Below are 22,739 nucleotides of genomic sequence, written 5' to 3' on the forward strand. Positions count from 1 at the left end.
TCTTAGCCACATCTTTTCAAATACCATGTCTACTCGGGTAAGGGAAACAAAAGAAAAAGTTAGCAAATGAGACTACATCAGACTAAAAAGCTTCTGCAAAGCAAAGGAAACTATGAACAAAATGGAAAGACAACCACCAACTGGGAGAAAATATTTGCAAATCATTTATCAGACAAGGAGTTGATCTCCAAAATATATAAATAACTCATACAACTCAACAAAAAAAACCACAAACAACTTGATCCAAAAATGGGCAGAGGAGGAGCTGGCCCCATGGCTGAGGGGTTAAGTTCGTGCACTCCATTTTAGTAGCCCAGGGTTTCGCTGGTTCTGATGCTGGGCACAGACACGGCGCCACTCATCAGGCCATGCTGAGGCAGCATCCCACATAGCACAACCAGAGGCACTCACAACTAGAGTACACAACTGTGTACTGGGGGACTTTGTGGGGGAGAAGAAAGAGGAAAAAAAGAAGATTGGCAATACTTGTTAGCTCAGGTGCTAATCATCTTTTTCTTTTGAGGAAGATTAGCCCTGAGCTAACATCTGCTGCCAATTGTTCTCTTTTTTTTTGCTGAGGAAGACTGGCCCTGAGCTAACATTCATGCCCATCTTCCTCTACTTTATATGTGGGATGCCTGCCACAGCGTGGCTTGACAAGTGGTGTGTAAGTCCGCACCTGGGATCTGAACTGGTGAACCCTGGGCTACTGAAGCAGAACATGCAAACTTAACTGCTGCACCACTGAGCCTGTCCCTCAGATGCCAATCTTTAAAAAAAACATGGGCAAAGGATATGAACATACATTTTTCCAACGAAGATATACAGATGGCCAACAGACAGATGAAAAGATGTTCAATGTAACTAATTATTAGAGAAAGGCAAATCAAAACTACAATGAGATATCACCTTACACCAGTCAGAATGGCTACAATTATCAATCAAAAAACAACAAATGCTGGAGTGGATATGGAGAAAAGGGAACACTCATACACTGCTGTTGTGAATGCCAACTCGTGCAGCCAGTGTGGAAAACAGTGCAGAGATTTCTCAAAAAGTTAAAAATAGAAATATCATACAATCCAGCTATCCCACTACTGGGTATTTATCCAAAGAACTTGAAATCAATGATCCAAAGAGATTTGTGCATCCCTATGTTAATTGCAGCATTATTCACAATAGCCAAGATGTGGAAACAACCCAAGTGCCCAACTATAGATGAATGGATAAAGAAGATGTGGTATATATATACAATGGAATACTACTCAGCCATAAAAAAGACAAAATCATCCCAATTGCAACAACATATATGGACCTTGAGGGTATGATGTTAAGCGAAATAAGCCAGACAAAGAGAAAGAGAAATACTGCATGATTTCACTCACATGTGGAAGATTAAAAAATACATGGATAAAGAGAACAGATTAGTGGTTACCAGAGGGGAAAGGGGTTGAGGGGGTAGGCAAAGGGGATAAAGGGGCACATATGTATGGTGACGGATAAAAATTAGACTAGTAGGGGTGAGCACGATGTAGTATATTTGGGAATTGCTAAACAATAATGTACACCCAAAATTATACAATGTTATAAACCATTATAATTCCAATAAAATTAATTGGAAAAAAAGAAAAAAGAAACCAAAGAAATGAAAAGGGGCCTCCCAAGCTAATAGGAAAGGTTCATTCCAGGACAACAGCTATACTGCAGTACTGAAGAGCAACTAGTCCATACTGGAATAGAATAATGGAGGAGTCTTCTCTAGGGGGAAAAAAATACCAACTGATATATTTGAACATAAGAAAAATATTACAGATAAGCATGACAGAGTTGTTGGACCATTTGAGGGCAAAAGTTAACAATAGTTACACAGAAAAACAAGGTAAATGTTAGCTCCAGGAAAAGTGATGGATTTCATGAAAAAGAGATATGCACCCCTTGGCTAAGCAACTGTATTTACATAGTCATATAATATGAAGAGTGATACTGCTTCAACTGAAACTTGTGAAGTAACTAGGGGTTGGAGAGGGGAGATAGAAGGGTGAAGAAGTGAGGCGACTGATGTGGAAAATAGAAGTTCTCATTTTCCATCAAGTGGCCACTAATATATCAAAACATGAGAAATTAGGAAACAATTTAAACATTCTATTTAGCAATATGCAGTTAAATAGTGGAAGAAAAAGCTAACAGAGTATTTTTATAACTTTTAAACTATATATATAGATTGAGAACAATCTGGAAACTAAATTAATAAATAATTTTTATTTTATTAAAGAATAGCTGGTGTGGGAGAGACTATTGGTTCTCCTCAAGAGCAGTTCTTCCCTTCTGCTTCAGTAATAGAATTAGACAGCTGCATAGCTAAAGTTTACATTTTCCAGTCTGCTTTGTACAGCGTGTCTAAATTCCAGCCAATGAGATATTAAATGGAAGTGATATATGTAACTTCTCTGCCATACTTTTAAGGAGAATTTCCTTCCCCCTTACTTCCTTCTTTATGGCTCTAGTTAGTGGACATGATGGCTGGAGCAGAGGCATTCATCTTGGGCAATGAGATAGGAGCCATATATTAAATATGGCAAAGCAATAAGACAGTATAATACTGACACAGTAGCAACTTCACAGAGAGGAATGAGTACATTAGCTCAAAACTTTACATGATATAGAATATATAGAAATCAACTTCCATCTTGTTTAAGCCAGTGTTATTATGGTCTCTCCTTTAGAGCAGTCAAACCTACAGCCTGACTAAAAGTTTACAGCTAAGCAAATATTAACTTTACATGAATGCTAAGACTCTCCTATGAAATTTGAGAATTACGGCAAAAATTTACCATGTTTTTGTTTTTTGGGTTTTTTTTGCTGAGGAAGATTCACCCTGAGCTAACATCTATTGCCAATCTTCCTCTTTCTACTTGAGACAGATTTTCCCTAGGCTAACATCTATGTCAGTCTTCTACTATTTTGTATGTGGGTCACCACCACAGCATGGCCGCCAACTAGTGGTGTAGGTCTGCACCCAGGAACTGAACTCAGGTTGCCAGAGTGGAGCACACTGAACTTAACCACTATGCCACAGGGCCAGCACCCCAAATTTACCTTTTTTAACTGGAGACTGATGTTGCTGTTGTTCATTAAGACCTTGAGAAAAGGCTTGCATTCCATTCGTCTTACACTGTTACGAGAAGAAGAAAATACGACTTTTAATTAGAGTTTAAAAATTTTATATAAGCTTTTTTTTACCAACCAAAATTATTTTCCAAAACAATCAAAGTATTAGCCAAGGCATATTTTTGGCCTAAAGGATAAGCAACCTTATAAGTATGCTTATTAAAAGCAAGAAAAACATCTTTTGAAAAACATTCACATATACCTATAACTATTTTTATCATGTTATAATTATTTTTGGAAGGGAACATAAGGGGCTGGCCCCACGGCCAAGTGGGTAAGTTTGTGCACTCCACTTCAGCAGCCCAGGGTTCGCTGGTTCAGATCCTGAGTGCAGACCTACATACTGCTCATCAAGCCATGCTGTGGAGGCATCCCACATAGAAGAACTAGAATGACCTACAACTAGGAAATACATCTATGTCCTGGGGCTTTGGGGAGAAAAAAAAGAGCAATGTTGGCAACTGATGTTAGCTCAGGGCCAATCTTTCTCACCAATTAAAAAACAAAAGAGTGCAAACATAAATCCAAAGATGAATTATATGATCCTAAAGATAAATAATTCCAAAGTAATTAAAAATAGATTTTAATTTATGAAAATAACAGATATTTATTCAAAAAATCTGCAATAATACTACTACAGTTTTTACTTCTTTTGATCTCATGTAAAGTAGATCCTGATGTCTGCTTATAAGCATATGGACTGTTTCACCCAACACCTTGGAAATAGAAGAAATAAGAAAGAATTGCTTCATCCAATGAGGCAAAGAGAGAGCAGAAACACTGACAGAGCTCAAAGTCCTGAGGAGAGTGAGGCCTTAGCTCAGTTTTCCAGTACTACTTACAGGACCATCTTTAGTATGAGATTGGCTAAACTAATCTGATGATGTTTCTAAAAACCACTTTTTAACTAACTTCTCTTCATCTGATTCCATGCTCACCAAGAAATATTCTGAATTACAGTTTAGCTTACCATAAATCTCCCTAGAGCAGAAAATATACTAGTGGAACCAATAAGAAAATACTAGAGCCCATGACAGAATTTCTCCTCATAAAATAACAGGTTTTCTGATTCTACAAATCAGTTTCACAAACTTGGTCAGCACGATCTACCCCTAAGAAATGATCTTCTCTTATGCCGAAAAAAGTCAGTTTGCAAAAAGTAGTCCAGACCTTGGACTATGGTAATTCACTAAGGTAACTGTCTTTGGAGGGATCTATCCTGAAGAAGGAACATCTCTGCTGCATCAGTCACTGTTATTAGCAAGCTGTAGCCCATTCCTTAAATATCTGCAAACTCTGCCAAGGTAACTCTACCTAAGTCAGAGGATTAATTATCTAACCTTATGACACAGTGAAGAGTAATGAGGTAATTCTACACTACTGAGATGTCAGAATTAAGTTATCAGAAAAAAGGGAAATTTTAGCAGAATTGTTAAATTTTTAAGTAGAGGAGAAAAAAAAAATAGCAAAGTGCCAAACATTTTAGTTCTCTAAAGTTCTTCTTGACTGTTAAATTTAACAAACTATAATATGAATTATATGGACCTTTTTGAAAATTAATTTCTTAAGTTTGAAAATTTCAGCAGAAGCACACTTCACTATCTTTGTAACACCTACTTAAATACAAGACCTAAAATTAAACTCAAAAGTAAACTGTAATCCCCAAAAAATCAAGAAAAAACTCCCTTTTTAACATGTATCAGCAAGAATAAAATACTTAGAAATAAATTAGAGCAAGGAAGTGAAATATCTGCACATGGAAAATTGTAAGACACTGATTAAAGAATGTGAAGACATATATAAATGGAAAGATATCCCATCTTGTGTTCATAGATTGGAAGAATATTGTCAAAATGTTCATACTGGGGCTGGCCCGATGGCGCAGCAGTTAAGTTCAAATGGTCCGCTTTGGTGGCCAGGGGTTCACTGGTTCGGATCCCGGGTACAGACATGGCACCACATGTCAGGCCACGCTGTCGCAGGCATCCCACATATAAAGTAGAGGAGGATGGGCATGGATGTTAGCTCAGGGCCAGTCTTCCTCAGCAAAAAGAGGAGGATTGGCAGCAGATGTTAGCCCAGGGCTTATCTTCCTCAAAAAAAAAAGTGTCCATACTACCCAAAGCAATCTATGGATTTCATGCAATCCCCATCAAAATTCTAATAGCATTTTTCACAGGGGCTGGCCTGGTGGTGCAGTGGTTAAGTTCACATGTTCTGCTTCTCGGCAGCCCAATGTTCGCCAGTTTGGATTGCAGGTGCAGACATGATACTGCTTGGCACGCCATGCTGTGGCAGGCATCCCACATATAAAGTAGAGGAAGATGGGTACAGATGTTAGCTGAGGGCCAGTCTTCCTCAGCAAAAAGAGGAGGATTGGCAGCAGTTAGCTCAGGGCTAACCTTCCTCAAAAGAAAAAAAAGCACAACAAAACAAAATTCTAATAGAATTTTTCAGAGAAATACAAAAAACAATCCTAAAATTTGTATGGAAACACAAAAGACCCCAAGTAGCCAAAGTAATCTTGAGTAAGAAGAACAAAGCTAAAGGCATCACATTTCCTGATTTCAAACTATATGACAAAGCTATAATAAAACAGTACGGTACTGGCATAAAAACAGACACACAGACCAATGAAACAGAACAGACAACCTAGAAATAAACCCACCCATATATATTCAACTAATCTTTAACAAGGGAGCCAAGAATACACAATGGAGAAGGGATAGTCTCTTCAAAAACTACTGTTGAGAAAACTGGATATCCACATGCAAAAGAATGAAACTGGACCTTTATCTTACACTATACCCAAAACTGAACTCAAAATGGATTAAAAACTAATACAAGACCTGAAACCATGATACTCCTAGAAGAAAACAAGAAAAAATCTCCTTGACATTGGTCGTGGCAATGACTTTTTAGATATGACACCAAAAGGACAAGCATCAAAAGCAAAATTATTAAGTGGGGACAACATCAAACTAAAAAGTTTTTGCAAAGCAAAAGAAAACAAGCAACAAAATGAAAAGAAAACCTACAGAATGATAGAAAATATCTGCAAACTATCTATCTGATAAGGGGTTAATATCTCAAATACAAGGAACTTACACAACTCAATAGCAAAAAACAAATAATCTGATTTAATAATGGGCAGAGGACCTGAATAAACATTTTTCCAGAGAAGACATACAAATGGCCAAGAGGTAGGTACATGGAAAGATGTTCAACATTACTAATCATCAGGGTAATACAAATAAAAACTACAATGAGATATCACCTCACATCTGTTAGGATGGCTATCATCAAAAAGACAAGAAAGGGGCCGGCCTGGTGGTACAGTGGTTAAGTTTCCACATTCCGCTTCAGCAGCCTGGGGTTGGCCAGTGCGGATCCTGGGTGTGGACATGGCACTGCTTGGCAAGCCATGCTGTGGCAGGCATCCCACATATATAGTAAAGGAAGATGGGCATGGATGTTAGCTCAGGGCGAGTCTTCCTCAGGAAAAAAGAGGAGGATTGGCAGCAGATGTTAGCTCAGGGCTAATCTTCCTCAAAAAAAAAAAAAAAGACAAGACATAACAAATGCTCCCTCCAGCCCAAAGGAGAAGCTGAACTCTAAGCCAACTGCCAGCCACGAGTGCTCCATTTGGCCATCCAGTCAAGCCTTAAAATTACTCCAGTTCTAGATGCTATCTGACTGCAATCACATTACTAAACTGAAGTGAGAAATGGCCACCTGAGCCCAGTCAGCCCACAGAGCCATGAAAGATAATAATAAGCTATTATTTTAAGTCAAACTTTTAAAACTACTTTATTATGTGGTAATAATGAAAAACAGAGGGTAAAAGAAATTGTTCAGACACAAGAAAGATAACACAAGACAGAACATGGATTAACACAAAGAAATTAAGAGTGCTGGAAATGGAGTAAATGAAGGTAAGATAAATTTCATTCTTTTTAAAAAAAATTATTTTAAAACATAACACATGAAAGCAAAAATAGTAGCAATGTATTGTGTATTTATAGTACAAACTAAAGTAGGAGTGACATCAGCATCATGGCGGAGTGAACTTGCCTGGGACTCTCTCCCCTCCAACACACAACAAAGAGGAGCAAACATATTCCAATGGAAAATACCCTAACAGCATGAAAATCCTTGGAGAGTCACGCTGGCCCCACAACAAAGGGCCGAGAGGCTGGAGCCCCCCTCGGAGGAACTGGAACAGGGGTAAGGGAGAACTTTGCTCCCTCCCATGAAGGCTGCAGTTGCTGCCCTGGGAGGCTCCCTGAGAGAAGGAGAGGGGAAGGGGTCACTTCCACAGGATCACCCAGGACTCCCTGGGCCACTTACAGCCTCAAGAGAGGCCCTCTAACAGGTGAAAGCTTTTATGTGGGGTGACCTCATCAAACCAAGACCCCAGGAGACCAGATAGCAACAGCTGATCAGGAAACCCAGGACTGCACTCAGGAGAAAGCGCCCCTCCCCCAAGCTGTGCTGCGCCATTTACACCAAAGGCAGAGGGCTTAGAATACGTGGCTCTCGCCCCCCCAGCCAGTGGCGACAGGCTGTAACTGCAACTGAATAATATCAGAATAAGGAAGAGTCAACCTTCCAACAACAGGCACTACATCAAATCTCCAGACCAGAGAGAAAACGACAAGCACCCAGAACTCAGCCCTGAGGACACAGAGATAAGTAAACTAAACGACAATGAATTCAAAATAGCTATTATCAAAAAACTCAATGAGGTAAAAGACAATATAGAGAAACAATTCAACAAATTCAGGAGCTACTTCACAAAAGAGATTGAAACTATAAAAAAGAATCAATCAGAAATATTAGAGATGAAAGACAAAATGAAAGACATAAAACAAAATACGAGTTCCCTGAATGTTCATGTGGACACGAGAGAGGAGCGAATCAGCATAATCAAAGATAGACATGTTGAAATGCTCCAGACAGAGGAGGAGAGGGAACTAAGACTAAGAAGAAATGAAGAAAATCTCCAAGAAATATCCAACGCAATGAGGAAGTGCAACATAAGAATTATGGGTATTCCAGAAGGTGAAGAGAAGGAAAATGGAGCAGAAAGCATGTTCAGAGAAATAATAGCAGAGAACTTCCCAAATCTAGGGAAAGAGAGGGAAATATGTGTGGAAAAAGCTTCCAGATCTCCTAGATTTGTCAATGTAAAAAGACCTACTACAAGGCATACAGTAGTAAAACCAGCAAAAATGAATGACAAAGAAAGAATACTCAGGGCAGCAAGGCAGAAGAAAATAACCTACAAAGGAACCCCTATCAGATTTTCAGCAGATTTCTCTGCAGAAACCTTACAAGCTAGGAGAGAATGGAATGACATATTCAAAACCTTAAAAGATAAAAATCTTCAGCCAAAAATACTCTATCGAGGAAAACTATCCTTCAGATATGAAGGAGAAATTAAAACTTTCCCAGACAAACAAAAGCTAAGGGACTTCAAGCCATGAGATCCCCCCTACAAGAAATCCTCAAGAAGCCCCTCATACCTGAAAAAAGGAAAAAAGGGAGAAAGGGATCACAAAACACAGTGTAAGGAGACAAACAGAGAGACACAATCAGAATAGGATAGCAAATATTCAACCATAGCATTAGGCTAAAGGGAAGGAAAACACCAAAAACAAAGACAGTCTTATCACTTTAACCACAAACTCACAACACAAGTTGGAATAAGATATGAGAACAATAACTTAGGAGGGGAAGAGGAAAGGGACTGAATCAGTTTACACTAAGGAAATAAGAGGCCATCAGAAAATGGACTATGCTATACATGAGATTCTGAATACAAACTTCAGGATAGCCACTAAACTACAGTACAAGCTAAAGTAAAATTATTACCATAATAGAGGAAGAATGGGAGAGAAGACTCTACAAAATAGCTACAAGATCTAATAAGTGAGTTTAACAAGGTCAATATACAAAAATCAACAGTACTTCTGTATCCTAGCAACCAACATGTGGAACTTGAAATTTACAAAAAATATAACATATCAAAAAGTATGAAATGCTTATAAATTTGACAAAAGATATTCAATACTCCTATGCTGGAAAATACAAAGCACGGAGAGAGATGTCATGGTCATGGATCAGAAGACTCAATATTGTTAAGATGTGAATTCTTCTCAAACTTATCTTCAGACTCATTGAAAATTCCATTAAGCTTTTTGTAGAAATTGACAAGCTTACTTAAAACTTACATGGAAATGAAAAGGACCAAGAATAACCTAGACAAATTTGAAAAAGAATAAAGTTAGTGAACTTTCACTAACTGATTTCAAGACTTATCATGAAGCTACAGTAGTCTGTAAAGTGTAATGCTGAAAAAAAGATAGACACACAGGGAATCTAATGTACAGCATGGTGACTACAGTTAACAATACTATAACCTATACTTGAAAGTTGCTAAGAGAGTAAATCTCAAAAGTTCTCAACATAACAACAACAACAACAACAAAATGATAATTATGTAAAATGAAGGATGTGTTAACTAAACTCATTGTGGTAAACATTTCACAACATATGTATGCATCAAAGCATCACATTCTACACCTTAAACTTACACGATGTTATATGTCAATTATATCTCAATAAAGCTGGAAAATAGACATATAAATCAATAGAACATAATAGAGTCTAGAAATAATTCACACATGTCTGATACACTGATTTTCAACAAACTCTTACAATTCAATGATAAAAAGACAACCCAAATTCTAAAAACACACAAAAGATTTGAACACTATGAAAAACAAATATACAGACGGCAAATAAGTCCATGATAAGATGCTCAATCTCATTAATCATTAGGAAAATGCAAATTGAAAATATAAGATCCCACTACTCACACTAAAATGGTTAAAAATAAAAAGATTAAGCATACCAAGAGTTGGCGAGGCTATGAAGTAACTGCAACTATCACACACTACTGGCGGGAAGGCAAGATGGTACAACAGCTTTGGAAAACATTTTGGCAGTTTCTTATAAAGCTACACAAATGTATATGACCCATAAATTCCACTCCTGGATATTGTGTGTACATCCACACAAAGACTTGAACACACACACTGAGCATAGTACCTGGCATACAATAGCCATCTAACAAATGTACTTTCTATTCTGTAATACTTCATTTTATTATAATTTCTAAGACTTACTCTGCTAACTCCACTTTGTAAGCACTGAGTGTTACATGGATATTCATTTTGAAAGTTGAAAGGGAATACTGCTCCTGTTAGGAGAGAAAAAACGAAAACTATTTTAAATATCCATGACTTCAATAAATGATATAACATCACCTAAAAACCCTAAGTATCCAGGATGTTCTAGGCACTGTTCAGAAATGTTTTCTGATAGTTCATTTATGCAAACCTATGAAATGTCAGCCACTGTTTTAGCAGACAGGTAAATAAGCATGAAAAGAGTTCAGAAATAAAGGAGTTCATAGTCTATTTTAAAAGACAAGCTCATAAATAATGACTATAATAAAAATAAATAAGTTGTACGAGAGCTATAGAGAAGATACTAGAGGACAGCAGAGTGAGCTTTGGTGTATCAAGGCAGGCTTCACCAAAGGAAGTAATTCAATCTGGGTCATCAATAAAAAGTAGATTTCTTTGGGGACATAAGTTGGCCAGGGAGTATGAAAGTATGTTGAGAAAGGCCAAAATTAATTTCTGATTTACTAAACTTTTCTGCCTAATAAACCCCTACTCCTGTCAGGATCTTAAGATCATATAATTAAATGAGAGACCAAGACTACCTGTCCACCTCCATGTACCTTTGTAATAGCACTGGAAGGAAAGGATCAGTGAAAAACTGAATCTGTACAGATGAGGGAGGGAGGGGTGCTGTCAAAGGCTGCTGACAGGAAGTAGCTGCTGAGGATGGCTTTATATCCTTTCCTTTAGGATAAAATCTGAAAGTTGACCTTACACAACTGCTTCTTCAATGTAGAAGGATACTGCAACAGCAATGCTAAGCTAAGGTCCAGAAGACCCATTAAATTCATTTGTCTGTCCTAAGTCACAGCCGTCTTCAGAGGAAACATGACCAAAGTGGAGACAATCTTCCTTGTAGGAAGCAAGAATGGGAGAACAAATGGAGGATGAAGAATTGGCACCATTTCCACCTTTCTGCTTCATCTTTGCACTCAAAAAAAGGGCTTTTTCCTTTTTTCTAAGTAGCCAGTTATCAGTTCAACACATGGACTAAAGAAAATTTAAATAGAAATTTAAATATCACCTAAGTTAGAATATAGAAGCAATTCTGGCAACAAGTATTGAAAAGAATAAAAAGGCCAATATTCCAATTTCAGAATTAAATACCAAGTATTTCAAGAATTTGTCCAAAAGATTAGTTTTAGGGGCAAAAGAAAATTTTTTAATTTAGAAGTTTTTTTGTTTAGATTTCTTGAAATTCGATTATATGTTCCAGCTTAAGCAGAGCCCTAATCTGCTTTATTTTGATCTTTTTTTTTTTTAAAGGCTAATTCTCTCTCAAGCATGATTGCTCTGGAATGATCATAATAAAAAGGCACAATTTGCACTCACAGTATCATTCTGAGTAGAGGCCAGTTAACCATGAAAATGAGACATGAAAAAAATACACAGTTGCTCTCAGGCAAGAGCTAGTCTTCCTACCTTTGCTGGTCTGGTAGACTATGGACTGGTAAACTATTAAGAATCCTTTTCTTGGTAATACTTTTAAATTCTTCAAACAGAGATGATTAGTTTTCATTACTTCTTTAAATATCTACCTTAATTAACTTATGTATTATTTAGCTTTTCAAATACTAACTAGCCATTAAATAATTAATATTTAAAGACATGTACCCTAGATTACTCACCAGGGGGAGAGGTCAGATGACGAACAGGTCTTGCTGGTTGAAGCGGTTTACCAATCAATTTTTTGGTTTCCATTATCACAAAGACCTTGAGGTTCCATACTTTAGGAGGGAGGGAAAAATACATTTTTAACTTTTGGACAAGATAATCATATACACAAATAACCAAAACATTCATTTGAAGATATTTATCTTATAGGTTAAGGTGGAAAATATAAACAGAAGCATTTAAAATAATATACCACAAGCTCAGACCCCTTTATAGCATCTGTCAAAACTGAACATCCTCTCTTTAAGACACTCTCCTCCCTTATCTCCCCTCTTTTCTTTTGGTTTCCTATTTCTTTAAGGGCCTCTTCTAACTTCCTTAGCTAACTCCTCTTCTTTTCTCCAATTAAATTTACAAATTCTTCCAAATTGGCTTTGGTCCTCTTAGCTAACGTCATCTATTTTCATGATTGCAACTACCTATCTACATGATGAATATGCCCCACATCATAATCAGTCTCTAATTCCTGTCCAATCTACTTCCAAAATATCTCTCAAATCTATATTGTTCACTTACACCACTAGTCTTTTAGTTCCATAGTAGTTCATAATTCATCTCCCTGATCACCCCCTAATCTGATTTAAATATTCCCTCTCCCTATGTTCCCGGGACACAGTAAATATGCCCACATCATGGCATTTAGAGAACACTGTACTAGACTACAATGGCCGATTTATTTGTTTTCCATACTAGGCAAAAGTGAGGAACAATATTTTCATTCACCCTGTGTCCCCTGCAACAAACACAGTACCTGGAGGGAATCCAAAGCAGGTTCAAAACAAGTATTTGCTAAACAAATGAGTGAATACAGGCTCTTTTCTCTCCAAACCATGATCCCTTTACACACCACACCTGCTTAAAAAACTTTAGTTCCGCAACATCTCCTGGATTATTAATAATAGAAACAGGAGCCAACATCAATGTGTCATGCATACGAAACCATTTACTTAGCTTATTTAATATTCAGAAGAACTGTATAAATTAGGCACTATTAATAGCTAGAGCTCAGGTCTCAGGTCAGCCTACCCGGCTTCATGTCATGGCTCCACTACCTAGTTATATAAGTATGGAAAACAACAGCCTCTACCTCCTAGGTTTGATGTGAAGACTAAACAACACAATCTGTATAAAGCATTAGCACAATGCCTAATACAGACAAACAGTTGAATAAATGTTAGCTTTATTATTTTTTAATCCTAATTTTATAGATAAGGCTTAGAGAAATTATGTAACTTGCTCAAGGTCATGAGTCTAGCAAGTGATGGATGGCTATGCTCATGCTCATGCCCATGCTTTGGTAGACACTCTACAATCAAGCTAGCCCCGACCTCCTTTTCCATCCCACACCCAGGCAGAACTATCCAAGTTCTGGTTAAGTACCCTTACATGCTCACAAAGCACCCCTGTGTCCTCTTCCAATGTGGTACTTATGGCACTAGTTACAATTACCTATTATCTGACCATTAAATTACAGCTCTATCACTCAGGTATATCTCCAGTGTCTAGCACAGAGTGTGGAACACAGTGGATGTTCAATTAATTATTGAACCTATAAGTGTTATTTTGTATCATCATATATCTGGACATTAAAGCGCTCTGTTTGGAGTTCCCTCACTCTCCCTGCTGCTCTTCTCCCAAATTGTTATTCATCCTTCAAGATTAAGGTCAGGTTCTTGTTACTTCCCTGGAAAATACCCTCGTGTCTCAACAGTAACATTAAATAATTTATGTGAAATTCTCTAGTTCCTTTCAAATAGTTGGTAGTAAAATAATAATAATGATAACAATAATAATAATTTCTCTTTGCTCCTCAACTGGTCCCTACCATATTTAGTCTACTAATTTTTCTGAAATGTATCACAGTAAATCTATTACATGCTTATTTGATTAGACTGAGTTAGCTGAGGCCAAAAACACGAGATCTTATTTATCTTTGTATCCCCAGTACCTGCAACATAATTAGTTTTACTAAATAAATCTATAACTTTAAATACCCCCTAAATATAACTAAAATATTTGAAGGCATGAATGGGACACAGCTTTCCAAGTTTTCACGCCTATCATAATAAAGCCAAAAGTAAAACTCCACCTGACTTTGCACCTGCTCATCTAGAAACAATTGTAACCACGTGATCTTAAGCAGATCTTTACTCTGACTGTTTTTTACCTAAGTATACTAAGTATACTTTTTATACCTAAGTATAAAACAGGGTTACTAACTCCCTTCTAGCTCCAAAGAAAAGATTTCACCTATTTTTAAAAATGCTTTTGGACATACTTCAAATGTTAAAATCACAAATTTATAAATAACCTCTCAAAGTTAGTAATGATAACCAAGCACAAAATAGTTTCTTTTTCCTGAAGTTTGGAGATAAGAAAGCCAGTACTGCACGTTAATACCCATCTAACTTTGTAATGTATCTGTTAACTGGTTTTTCAACATGGCTGTTAACCTTATAAACAAACCTAAGGCTGTCTGTACTTGTTGGCAACACAACTAGGATATAATACAAAGCAAAAAAAAGCTATAAGCGTAGATAGCAAAAAAAAAACCACTTCAAACAAATATTTATTGGATATTTTCTATGTGGAAGGAAATATTTTATATAAGGACCAAAAAGCAATCTAACATTGCATTCTTTAATGTTTATCCTAGCCTTTTTAATTAGGACCCTAATAGTAGTATGTAGTAACTTTCCATCCTGTTCCCCATATGAAACTAGTGAAGCAGAACACAATAGACTACTTTGGTACACACTTTGTTTTTCATTGCTCAGCTGAAATTGAGTTGGTAGGCTGTAAAGTCTTTTCCAGTTGCTGGGCAATGCAAATCCACAGTATTCAAATTAGGGATTTTCAGGAGTTGAGGAGTTACAGAACTATTGTATGATTTTGTAACACAAGTAAATAAAGAAAAAATAGGAAATTTTTTAGTACCACTTATCCTTCCAATTTGTAGTAGGAAAACCACAACAAGGACTCCAGATATATAAATCCACATCAGTTAAGGAAATTAGAAAAGATGGTAGCACTACTTTTTTTTTTTAAATTATGCCTGCATAGAGACACTGACATTATAAGGAATAAGTTTGGGATGCATACTATATAACAGCATCACGTCTTAAACAGCATTACGTCTTATTAATGGAAAAGGCATTTACAACAAGTAATTATTATTGTAAAACTGATCCACAGGACCGTAATCTATGAAGGACAGAACTCCACAAACCAAAGGCTAATTCTCAGTTTAGCTTAAAAATCATAAAGACTCAACAGAACCACAAAGTTGGTATGTAAAACAACTTCAATCTTAAACTCTAATGTCTGCTTCACTCACTGAACATAGAGCTCCGCAAGTGTCCTTTGAAGCTACTAGTACTACCCAGGGCGAGCATTTATGATACCAACTGTCACAAAGGACAACACTTGCAAAGAAACAGAATCCTACCTACAACACTGGGTAATAAATAGTGGGCTTATCATAAAGTTGTCTTTTAAAATGTGAATATACAGTTTTGTCGTATAAATACTTTTTAAAGGACATTTTGATCCAATATCTCAAAAAATTAATTTTATTAATACATGCTGAGAAATGGTTACTGAATAAAAATTTTTTTTTCAAGTTTACACCTATTTAACAAATCATCTTAAAAGGCCAAGTGGTATGAATAGAATATTGCTCTGCAAGTCAGGAAACTTAAGGGTAGCTGCTATTCTACATGTAGTAATACTAACTCTATCTTAGGTTTTCTTTTCTGTTTAAAAAAAAAATTGAACTAAATATGAATCCTAAAAACCCACCAATTCTGAAATTATAAATTAACCTAGAATTTTCTAAAATATAGTAGAATGAGATAATAAGCATATACACTGACCAATTGGGTCACAATCTTATTACCCAACATATACTATATTTTTTAAATTAAAATTCCATTTTTCTTTAGGGGGCCAGCCCCGTGGCTGAGTGGTTAAGTTGGCGCACTCCGTTTCGGTGACCCAGGGTTTCGCTGGTTCAGATTCTGGACACGGACATGGCACCACTTGTCAGGCCACACTGAGGCGGTGTCCCACATTTCACAACTAAAAGGACCCACCAGTAAAATATACAACTGTGTGCTGGGGGGACTTTGGGAGAAAAAGCAGAAAAAAAAAAAAATTGGCAACAGTTGTTAGCTCAGGTGCTAATCTTTAAAAAAACAAACAAAAAAACTCCATTTTTTCAGGTCCTACTACATGCTAAATGCTTTACATATATTATTTCATTTAATTCTGAACCATATATTAACTGTTATAGAAAATCATTACTAGCTACTTTAAAGATGAGAAACCTGACACACAAAAATAAGAGACATGCTCAAGTTCACATAGTTAATAATTGGTAGAAATGAGGATTTGACCATAAGTTTATGCCCTTGTGTCTAAACTTGCATGTTTGGTAAGTAAAACTATTCCATGTGGACATTGATAGCATGGGTAAAAAAAAAAAAAAATGAGAAGGGACATGTATATATAAAGCCTTGCTGAATAAATTGGTATGTATTAATAATTTCCATTTCCTCAATTTATAATTTTTCTTAGAATACTAAATAAATTATGGTATTACTATGTTTTCTTCATTCTGTTGACAAGGTACACTGTTATATTAATCATAGGTCACAACATAAGAAACATATTATGTACTATTCACAAGCTGGGTACTATACTTAAAACTTGCAACTTAAATTTTTTATTTCTTTAGAAAGTGCTGATGGTTCTGCTGCAATTAAGAAATGAGATCATATAAAATTAAGGAAATAAGCTAAGAGAAGAAATAAAAAACCATGATTTTATCCACCTCATGTATATTTCCCATATAATAACTACATAGGATTTAATCTCAATTTTCGACTTCAAAATATTACTTTTACAAAGTTCGGATTCCTTGACACCAAATGCTGCTTGTTACTAACAGCACATACTGATAAACTGATAGATGAAAAGTAACACAGAGGAAATACAAGGGAGTAAGAGATAAACCAATTATGACTTACACAATGAATGACATTTTATATTCCTCAAATTACATTGCTGTATTCAGGAAAAATTAAAACTAAAATATCATAGTTATAAGGTGAGAGTGTTCCATCATATTTTCCATTTCATGCCTTCTCTTTACAACTGACCAAAAAAAAAATTTTTCTCTGTGAAGCATCTTTCAATACAAACAAAATTTAACATTTAGGTGGGATGAAACTGTCCAAGTAACAGGTGTTTATGGTTATAGTAACGATGTAACTGTCCTTTTTTGTAGCTTTGCCTAAAATACCAGCAATTAAAGACTTTTGAGGGCCAGCTCTATGGCCGAGTGGTTAAGTTCGCGTGCTCTGCTGCTGCGGCCCAGGGTTCGGATCCTGGGCGTGGACATGGCATCGCTCGTCAGGCCACGCTGAGGCGGCGTCCCACATCCCACAACTAGAAGGACCTTCAACTAAGATATACAACTATGTACGGGGGGGGGTTGGGGAGATAAAGCAGGGAAAAAAAAGAAAAAGATTGGCAACAGTTGTTAGCCCAGGTGCCAATCTTTAAAAAAATAAATAAATAAAAGACTTTTGATAAAAAAAGTTATGTTATACACCTGAAACTAATGTTATGTCAATTACATCTCAATTGTTTTAAAACGGCATATCCTTACATATAAGTGGAACATCTTCGAATATGTTCATTAACCATTTGACTTTTTTCTGTGAGTTAACCATACATGTTTTCTGGTTCTTTTTTTTCCCACTGGCTTTTCTTTTCTTGTTGAATATCATCTCATGTAATTATTAATTATTTATTGTATTAACAAAAACTACAATAACGAAGGGAAAAACCTGTCAACCGAAATTAGCAGGGATGATGCCAGGGCACGGGGGACAAAAAATCTGCAAACCATCCCACCACCCAGAACCAGGTCCTGGCACAGAGGGCTAGGTCCTTCCTTTTTTTGGCGTTTTGCTGGGTTTTGTTTTACCATCCCCTCAGCAGTGTAACTGCCCCTCGGCCGCTTGCTCCTCGCCGGGTTTTCCCACACCAGCCGCCACCCCTTCCCTCCGACGTGCCCGCTCCTTTAGCGCTCGACGACCCACGGTGGGGACCCTGACTGATTTGTCCCGACCAGCTCCAGTGCTTCTCTCCCTCACCTCAACTTTCCCGACGTCTGGCCTCGGAGACGCTGCCCACCCGCCACCTCACACACCGGAGCCCGACTTCTGCCCCAGTGTGGCCCGTCCTCCCAGCCACCTACCGCCTCAAGATCTGGGAGGATTTCGGGCAGCAGCGTAGCCGCGCTCAGCCCAGACGCGGCGGCCGAGCGCCCCGCTGCCCGTCGGGGAACGGCTCCAGCCGCGCGTCAGCTCGCGGCCTGTGGCGGGGGCGGCCGGGGCGGCGGCGGCGGGGGCGGGGCCTGCGGCGGCTCCGAGGGGCGTGAGGCGGGAGCGGGGCGGGGCCTCGGGCGCCGGGCCCCGCGCGCGGTCCCAACCCGCCAGGCCAGAACCGTTAAACTGGCGGCGCGCGCTTCCCGAGGATGCTGGGCGCGTGGGGCGGGCGGAGCCGCGCGTCGTCGGAGGGGGCCACAAGCGGCCTCTCCGAGAAGCTGGCTGGCTCGCCCTGGACGGGGCGCGCCTGCATGAACAGCCTTCGGCTGCCCTGCTTGCCCGAGGACGGGGAGGCGCGAGGCGAGCGGCCTGTGCGGGGCGGCGGCGGGCTCCAGGCAGCGTCTGTGAGCTAGGCCACCCGCGCGCTGACGCCGGAGGCCCTCACGCGTCAGAGCGGCCAGTGGCCCGGCGGCGCGGGCCTCTGCCCCGCGGGGGAGTCCGGGCCGTGCTAGCGTCCGCACTGTCGGGGCGAGGGGTGTGAGAAACGGTTACCAGCAAGCAGTAATACGTTGTCCCACACAGATTGCCGTCCTGAAGGGAAGAAAATCAGTTGAGGCAACTCCATCCGAATCTGAATCCTTTATTTTCGATCTTCACCTTTATTCTTTTACTCATTTTTTCACTGTTGTCTTTGAGTGTCCCCCCTGGGTGCCATCACCACCTAGGGGACGTGGGCCGCGGTACAGTTCCTGCCATCCCTGGGCTTGCAGTCTGCTGGGCCCCGGGGCTAGTAAATAATTCTGTGGGCCGGGCGAAGTACTGTGACAGAGGAACTGGTTTAGATTGGGAGCACAGTACAAGGAATGCTCAAGTTGACCCTTAGGCCTAGAATATGGGAGAAGTTTTCAGAGCAGCTGAGGCTTGGTTTGTTGCAGTTGGCTGGGGTAAGAAGGCAAGAATGAAGAGGAGGAGGTGGAAAGGGAAAAGGAAACTTGTACAGTATAGAGTAGCTGTAGTTGGGAAAACAGTGGGGAAATGAAACAGGAGAGGTGGACATGAATCCAATTTTCAATCTTTTATAACGTCTTTTTGAACATTTGGAAGACCATTCTGACAGCAATATCAAGGGTGGATTTTTGCAGGAGTGGAAGATACAGCAATATTAAGCAGGCTACAAGAAAGCTTCCTTGGAGGTGTTTGCAATAACTCCGGTAAGAAATGATGTATGAGATAAGTAATGAAGAAAGGATAGATCTGAGAGATGTTGCTGAAGTGAAATCAACAGAATGTAATGGCAGATTGGAGGGAGTGAATGAGAAGAGAATCTAGGGTGACTCTTGGATTTCTGACTTGGGTGAACAAGTGACTAGGTGGTGGTGACATAGGGTAGGGAATACAAGAGGCAGAAGAGGTTTGGGGAGGGAAATGAGTTCAGAATGGGCCTTGTAAACATAAGATTATAATAGGATATTTAAGTTGAGGTATCCAAACAGCTGTTTTATATATATACACAGAAAATATATATCCATACATATATAACATACATGCACATATATATCAGAGGAATAGGTAAATTGGAACATTAGGAAAGGGGTGTTGATTAAGAAAACTTACACATTCCAGAAAGAAGTATTTAGAAAGAGAACTCAGAATGCAAGTAACCTCCAAAGGAGGCTGTGTAAAGGTGAGGAAAGCTTGTCTAGAATGGGCTAACTGAAGATGAGATGCCACTCTGAAAAGGGATCATTTATGCTAGGCTTGAAGGCTGATATAGAACAGGCAAAAAGTCTTTAGGTAAAAGGAACTATAGATATTAATGCCCTGGGGTGAGAAAAAACAGTTTGGCTTATTTCAGAAACATGTAAGACCAGTTATGGCTAGCTACAGAGAGCAAGAAGAGAATATTGAAAATGAGTTTGAAGAGATGGGAAAAGCTGAAATCCTACAGTGTTTTGTGGGCTTCACAAAGGCGGTTTAATTTTATTATAAGAGCAATGGGAAGCATTGACGGGTTTAAGTTGGGGAGCAATATGATAGGATTTACCATTTAAAAAGGTGTGGAGTTTCACAAGCACTTCATGCATAGTCAAGTTATTGCTAGCCATTTAGGTGTAGAAATGGCTTTCAGGAACACTCCCACCTCCCACTGAGACAATTTATCTGGCATCACAGACTAAAGTGCAGGGTGAGAGGAGGTGTCATGATAAGAACATGTCTTGTGGCATGGGGCACCAGAAGTCAGTGAACAATTGAGTCAATAAATCCTTCCAAACCCCAGATGTAGAAAATCGTAAGTACAGGATTCAGTTCTCATCAATCTAGTCAAAACAGAAGTTTCTTCTTCAGGAATGTATTTAACAATGTAACATATACAATTATATGTACATCATACAATAAAATTATTTTGTACCTATTACTACATGAAATCAATGGAAATTATTATGACAAAAAAGTGAGCTGGTGGGGCTGGCCCTGTGGCATAGTGGTTAAGTTCAGAGCACTCCATTTCAGCGGCCCAGGTTCACAGGTTCGGATCCTAGGTATGGACCTACACCACTTGTCAGCCATGCTGTGGCAGCAACCCACATATAAAGTGGAGGAAGATTGGCACAGATGTTAGCTCAGAGCTAATCTTCCTCAAGCAAAAAAAAAAAAAAAAGATTGGCAAAAGATGTTAGCTCAGGATTTATCTTCCTCAGCAAAAAAACCAAAAAAAAGTGAGTTGGAAGAAAAAAAAAATTTCAGATCAAACCAAAATCAGTAATCTATTGACAGGAAGAGATAAATTTTAAATAGAAGTGATAGACTCCTAAATTTTTTGATAATCAATTGATGAAGAAGGATGAACCATATAAACACACTGAAACTGTAAAAAAATCCTTGTTGATTTGGCAAGAAATATTGGCATCTACAAGAATAATCTAGAACTCATAATACACCTCTACAACAAGAGCCTTGACAACAGGTTAATGAGCAATTTAAAGAGCATTTAAGGTTAATCACACTGCCCAAGAAAACTTGAAATGTCCTAAAATCATAGAGCTCACATAAGAAACTCATGACAGGTTTCTCCAAATTTAACAATACTAAAAATTGGCATGTTATTACTAATCGAGTTGTGTGACTGAAATTAGCTTTTTAAAATTTCAATAATAAAAAATAAATTTTGATTAACTATACTAGAGAAAATACCAAATTATTTATTCTCACAAAGAAAATGCATTACAAAATTGCTGTCAAATAAAGAGGCAATCAAAAAATATAAAACTAAAAATGCAGGGAAAATATAGGGGTAATTCAGGTAGTTAATTAAAAATATTTTTAAAGACTTTCTGATATTTGTGGCATTTGTTAGGTTTTTAAAATTTGTAATTTGTTGTCATTGCATTGCTTTTCTAATTCTAAGTCAATATTTACTTTGATTTTTAAAAAAAGGTTTGGAGAATGGGTTGAGGAAAAGCAAGAGTGGAAATAAGAATCCAAATTAGAAGGATAATAATTCATAGTTAAATGTGTCTTATTACTTGTAAGTAGAGGTTTTATAAACAATTATATTTTCATATCTTATTTAACTTTACCTTCACAGTACCTTTCATTGACTCAATAAAACCCTGTATGAGCACAAGTAACACACACAAGCTGGTTTCCTGCTCTCAGGGTATGTACTGTGTAGTGAGGGTGCAGATACACAAACAGACAATTCCAATTCAATAATCTAATTGTTTAGATAAAAGCACTCACAGTGTGCCTGTGTGCCTGGGTGGTGCTACTGAAAGCCTGGAGAGTTGGTAAAAGCTGAAGAGGTAGCATTATCTAGCGCTTACCAAATGATCTCCTTATCAACCTCCTGCCGGCAGTCTGCCTGTGATTCACTAATTCCACAAATACTTACAAAGCATTTTGTGGAGGATACATACATACACAGAGAGAACCATTATAGCAATGCATTAAAAACTATAATAGAGATTTGGTTCCATTCAGCTTAGCTCAGCAAAAAAACAAGTTTTGAAGGTCTATGCCTATTATGTGCCAGGCAGTGAGGATTCAAGACAAACTGAACTAAGACTAGTATGACTGAGGCACAATTAGCAAGAAGAGAACAATAGTCTACAAGTACCTATAAACTACTAAGTAAAATACAGGGTAGTATATGTATTAGAAGTGTTTACAGGGGATAGAAGTAGTACAAGGAAAGAATTCTGCCAGGAGGAGAGGAAGGAAAGGAGGGATCATGGAAGTGTTCAGGGATCAGGAGGTAATGCCTGGATTTTTGAGGATAAAATGGAGTTTACCAACTTAGAGA

General features: G+C 38.2%; 1 protein-coding gene across 1 annotated transcript in view; it reads right to left on the bottom strand.

Moving 5' to 3' along the window:
- Positions 1-18,525, bottom strand: part of C12H8orf88 (chromosome 12 C8orf88 homolog) — a 33,948-nt gene extending 15,423 nt beyond the window's left edge. Inside the window, exons 1-4 of the mRNA XM_014853408.3 lie at positions 18,367-18,525; positions 12,053-12,151; positions 10,362-10,435; positions 3,097-3,172 (exon numbers count right to left, since the gene is read on the bottom strand). Coding sequence (XP_014708894.1) covers positions 3,097-3,172; positions 10,362-10,435; positions 12,053-12,125 — 223 coding nt within the window. The 5' untranslated portion in view covers positions 12,126-12,151; positions 18,367-18,525. The remainder of the gene's footprint in view (positions 1-3,096; positions 3,173-10,361; positions 10,436-12,052; positions 12,152-18,366) is intronic.
- Positions 18,526-22,739: the final 4,214 nt, after the last annotated feature.

This window comes from Equus asinus, chromosome 12 (assembly GCF_041296235.1).
Source record: "Equus asinus isolate D_3611 breed Donkey chromosome 12, EquAss-T2T_v2, whole genome shotgun sequence".
Classification (NCBI taxonomy): domain Eukaryota; kingdom Metazoa; phylum Chordata; class Mammalia; order Perissodactyla; family Equidae; genus Equus; species Equus asinus.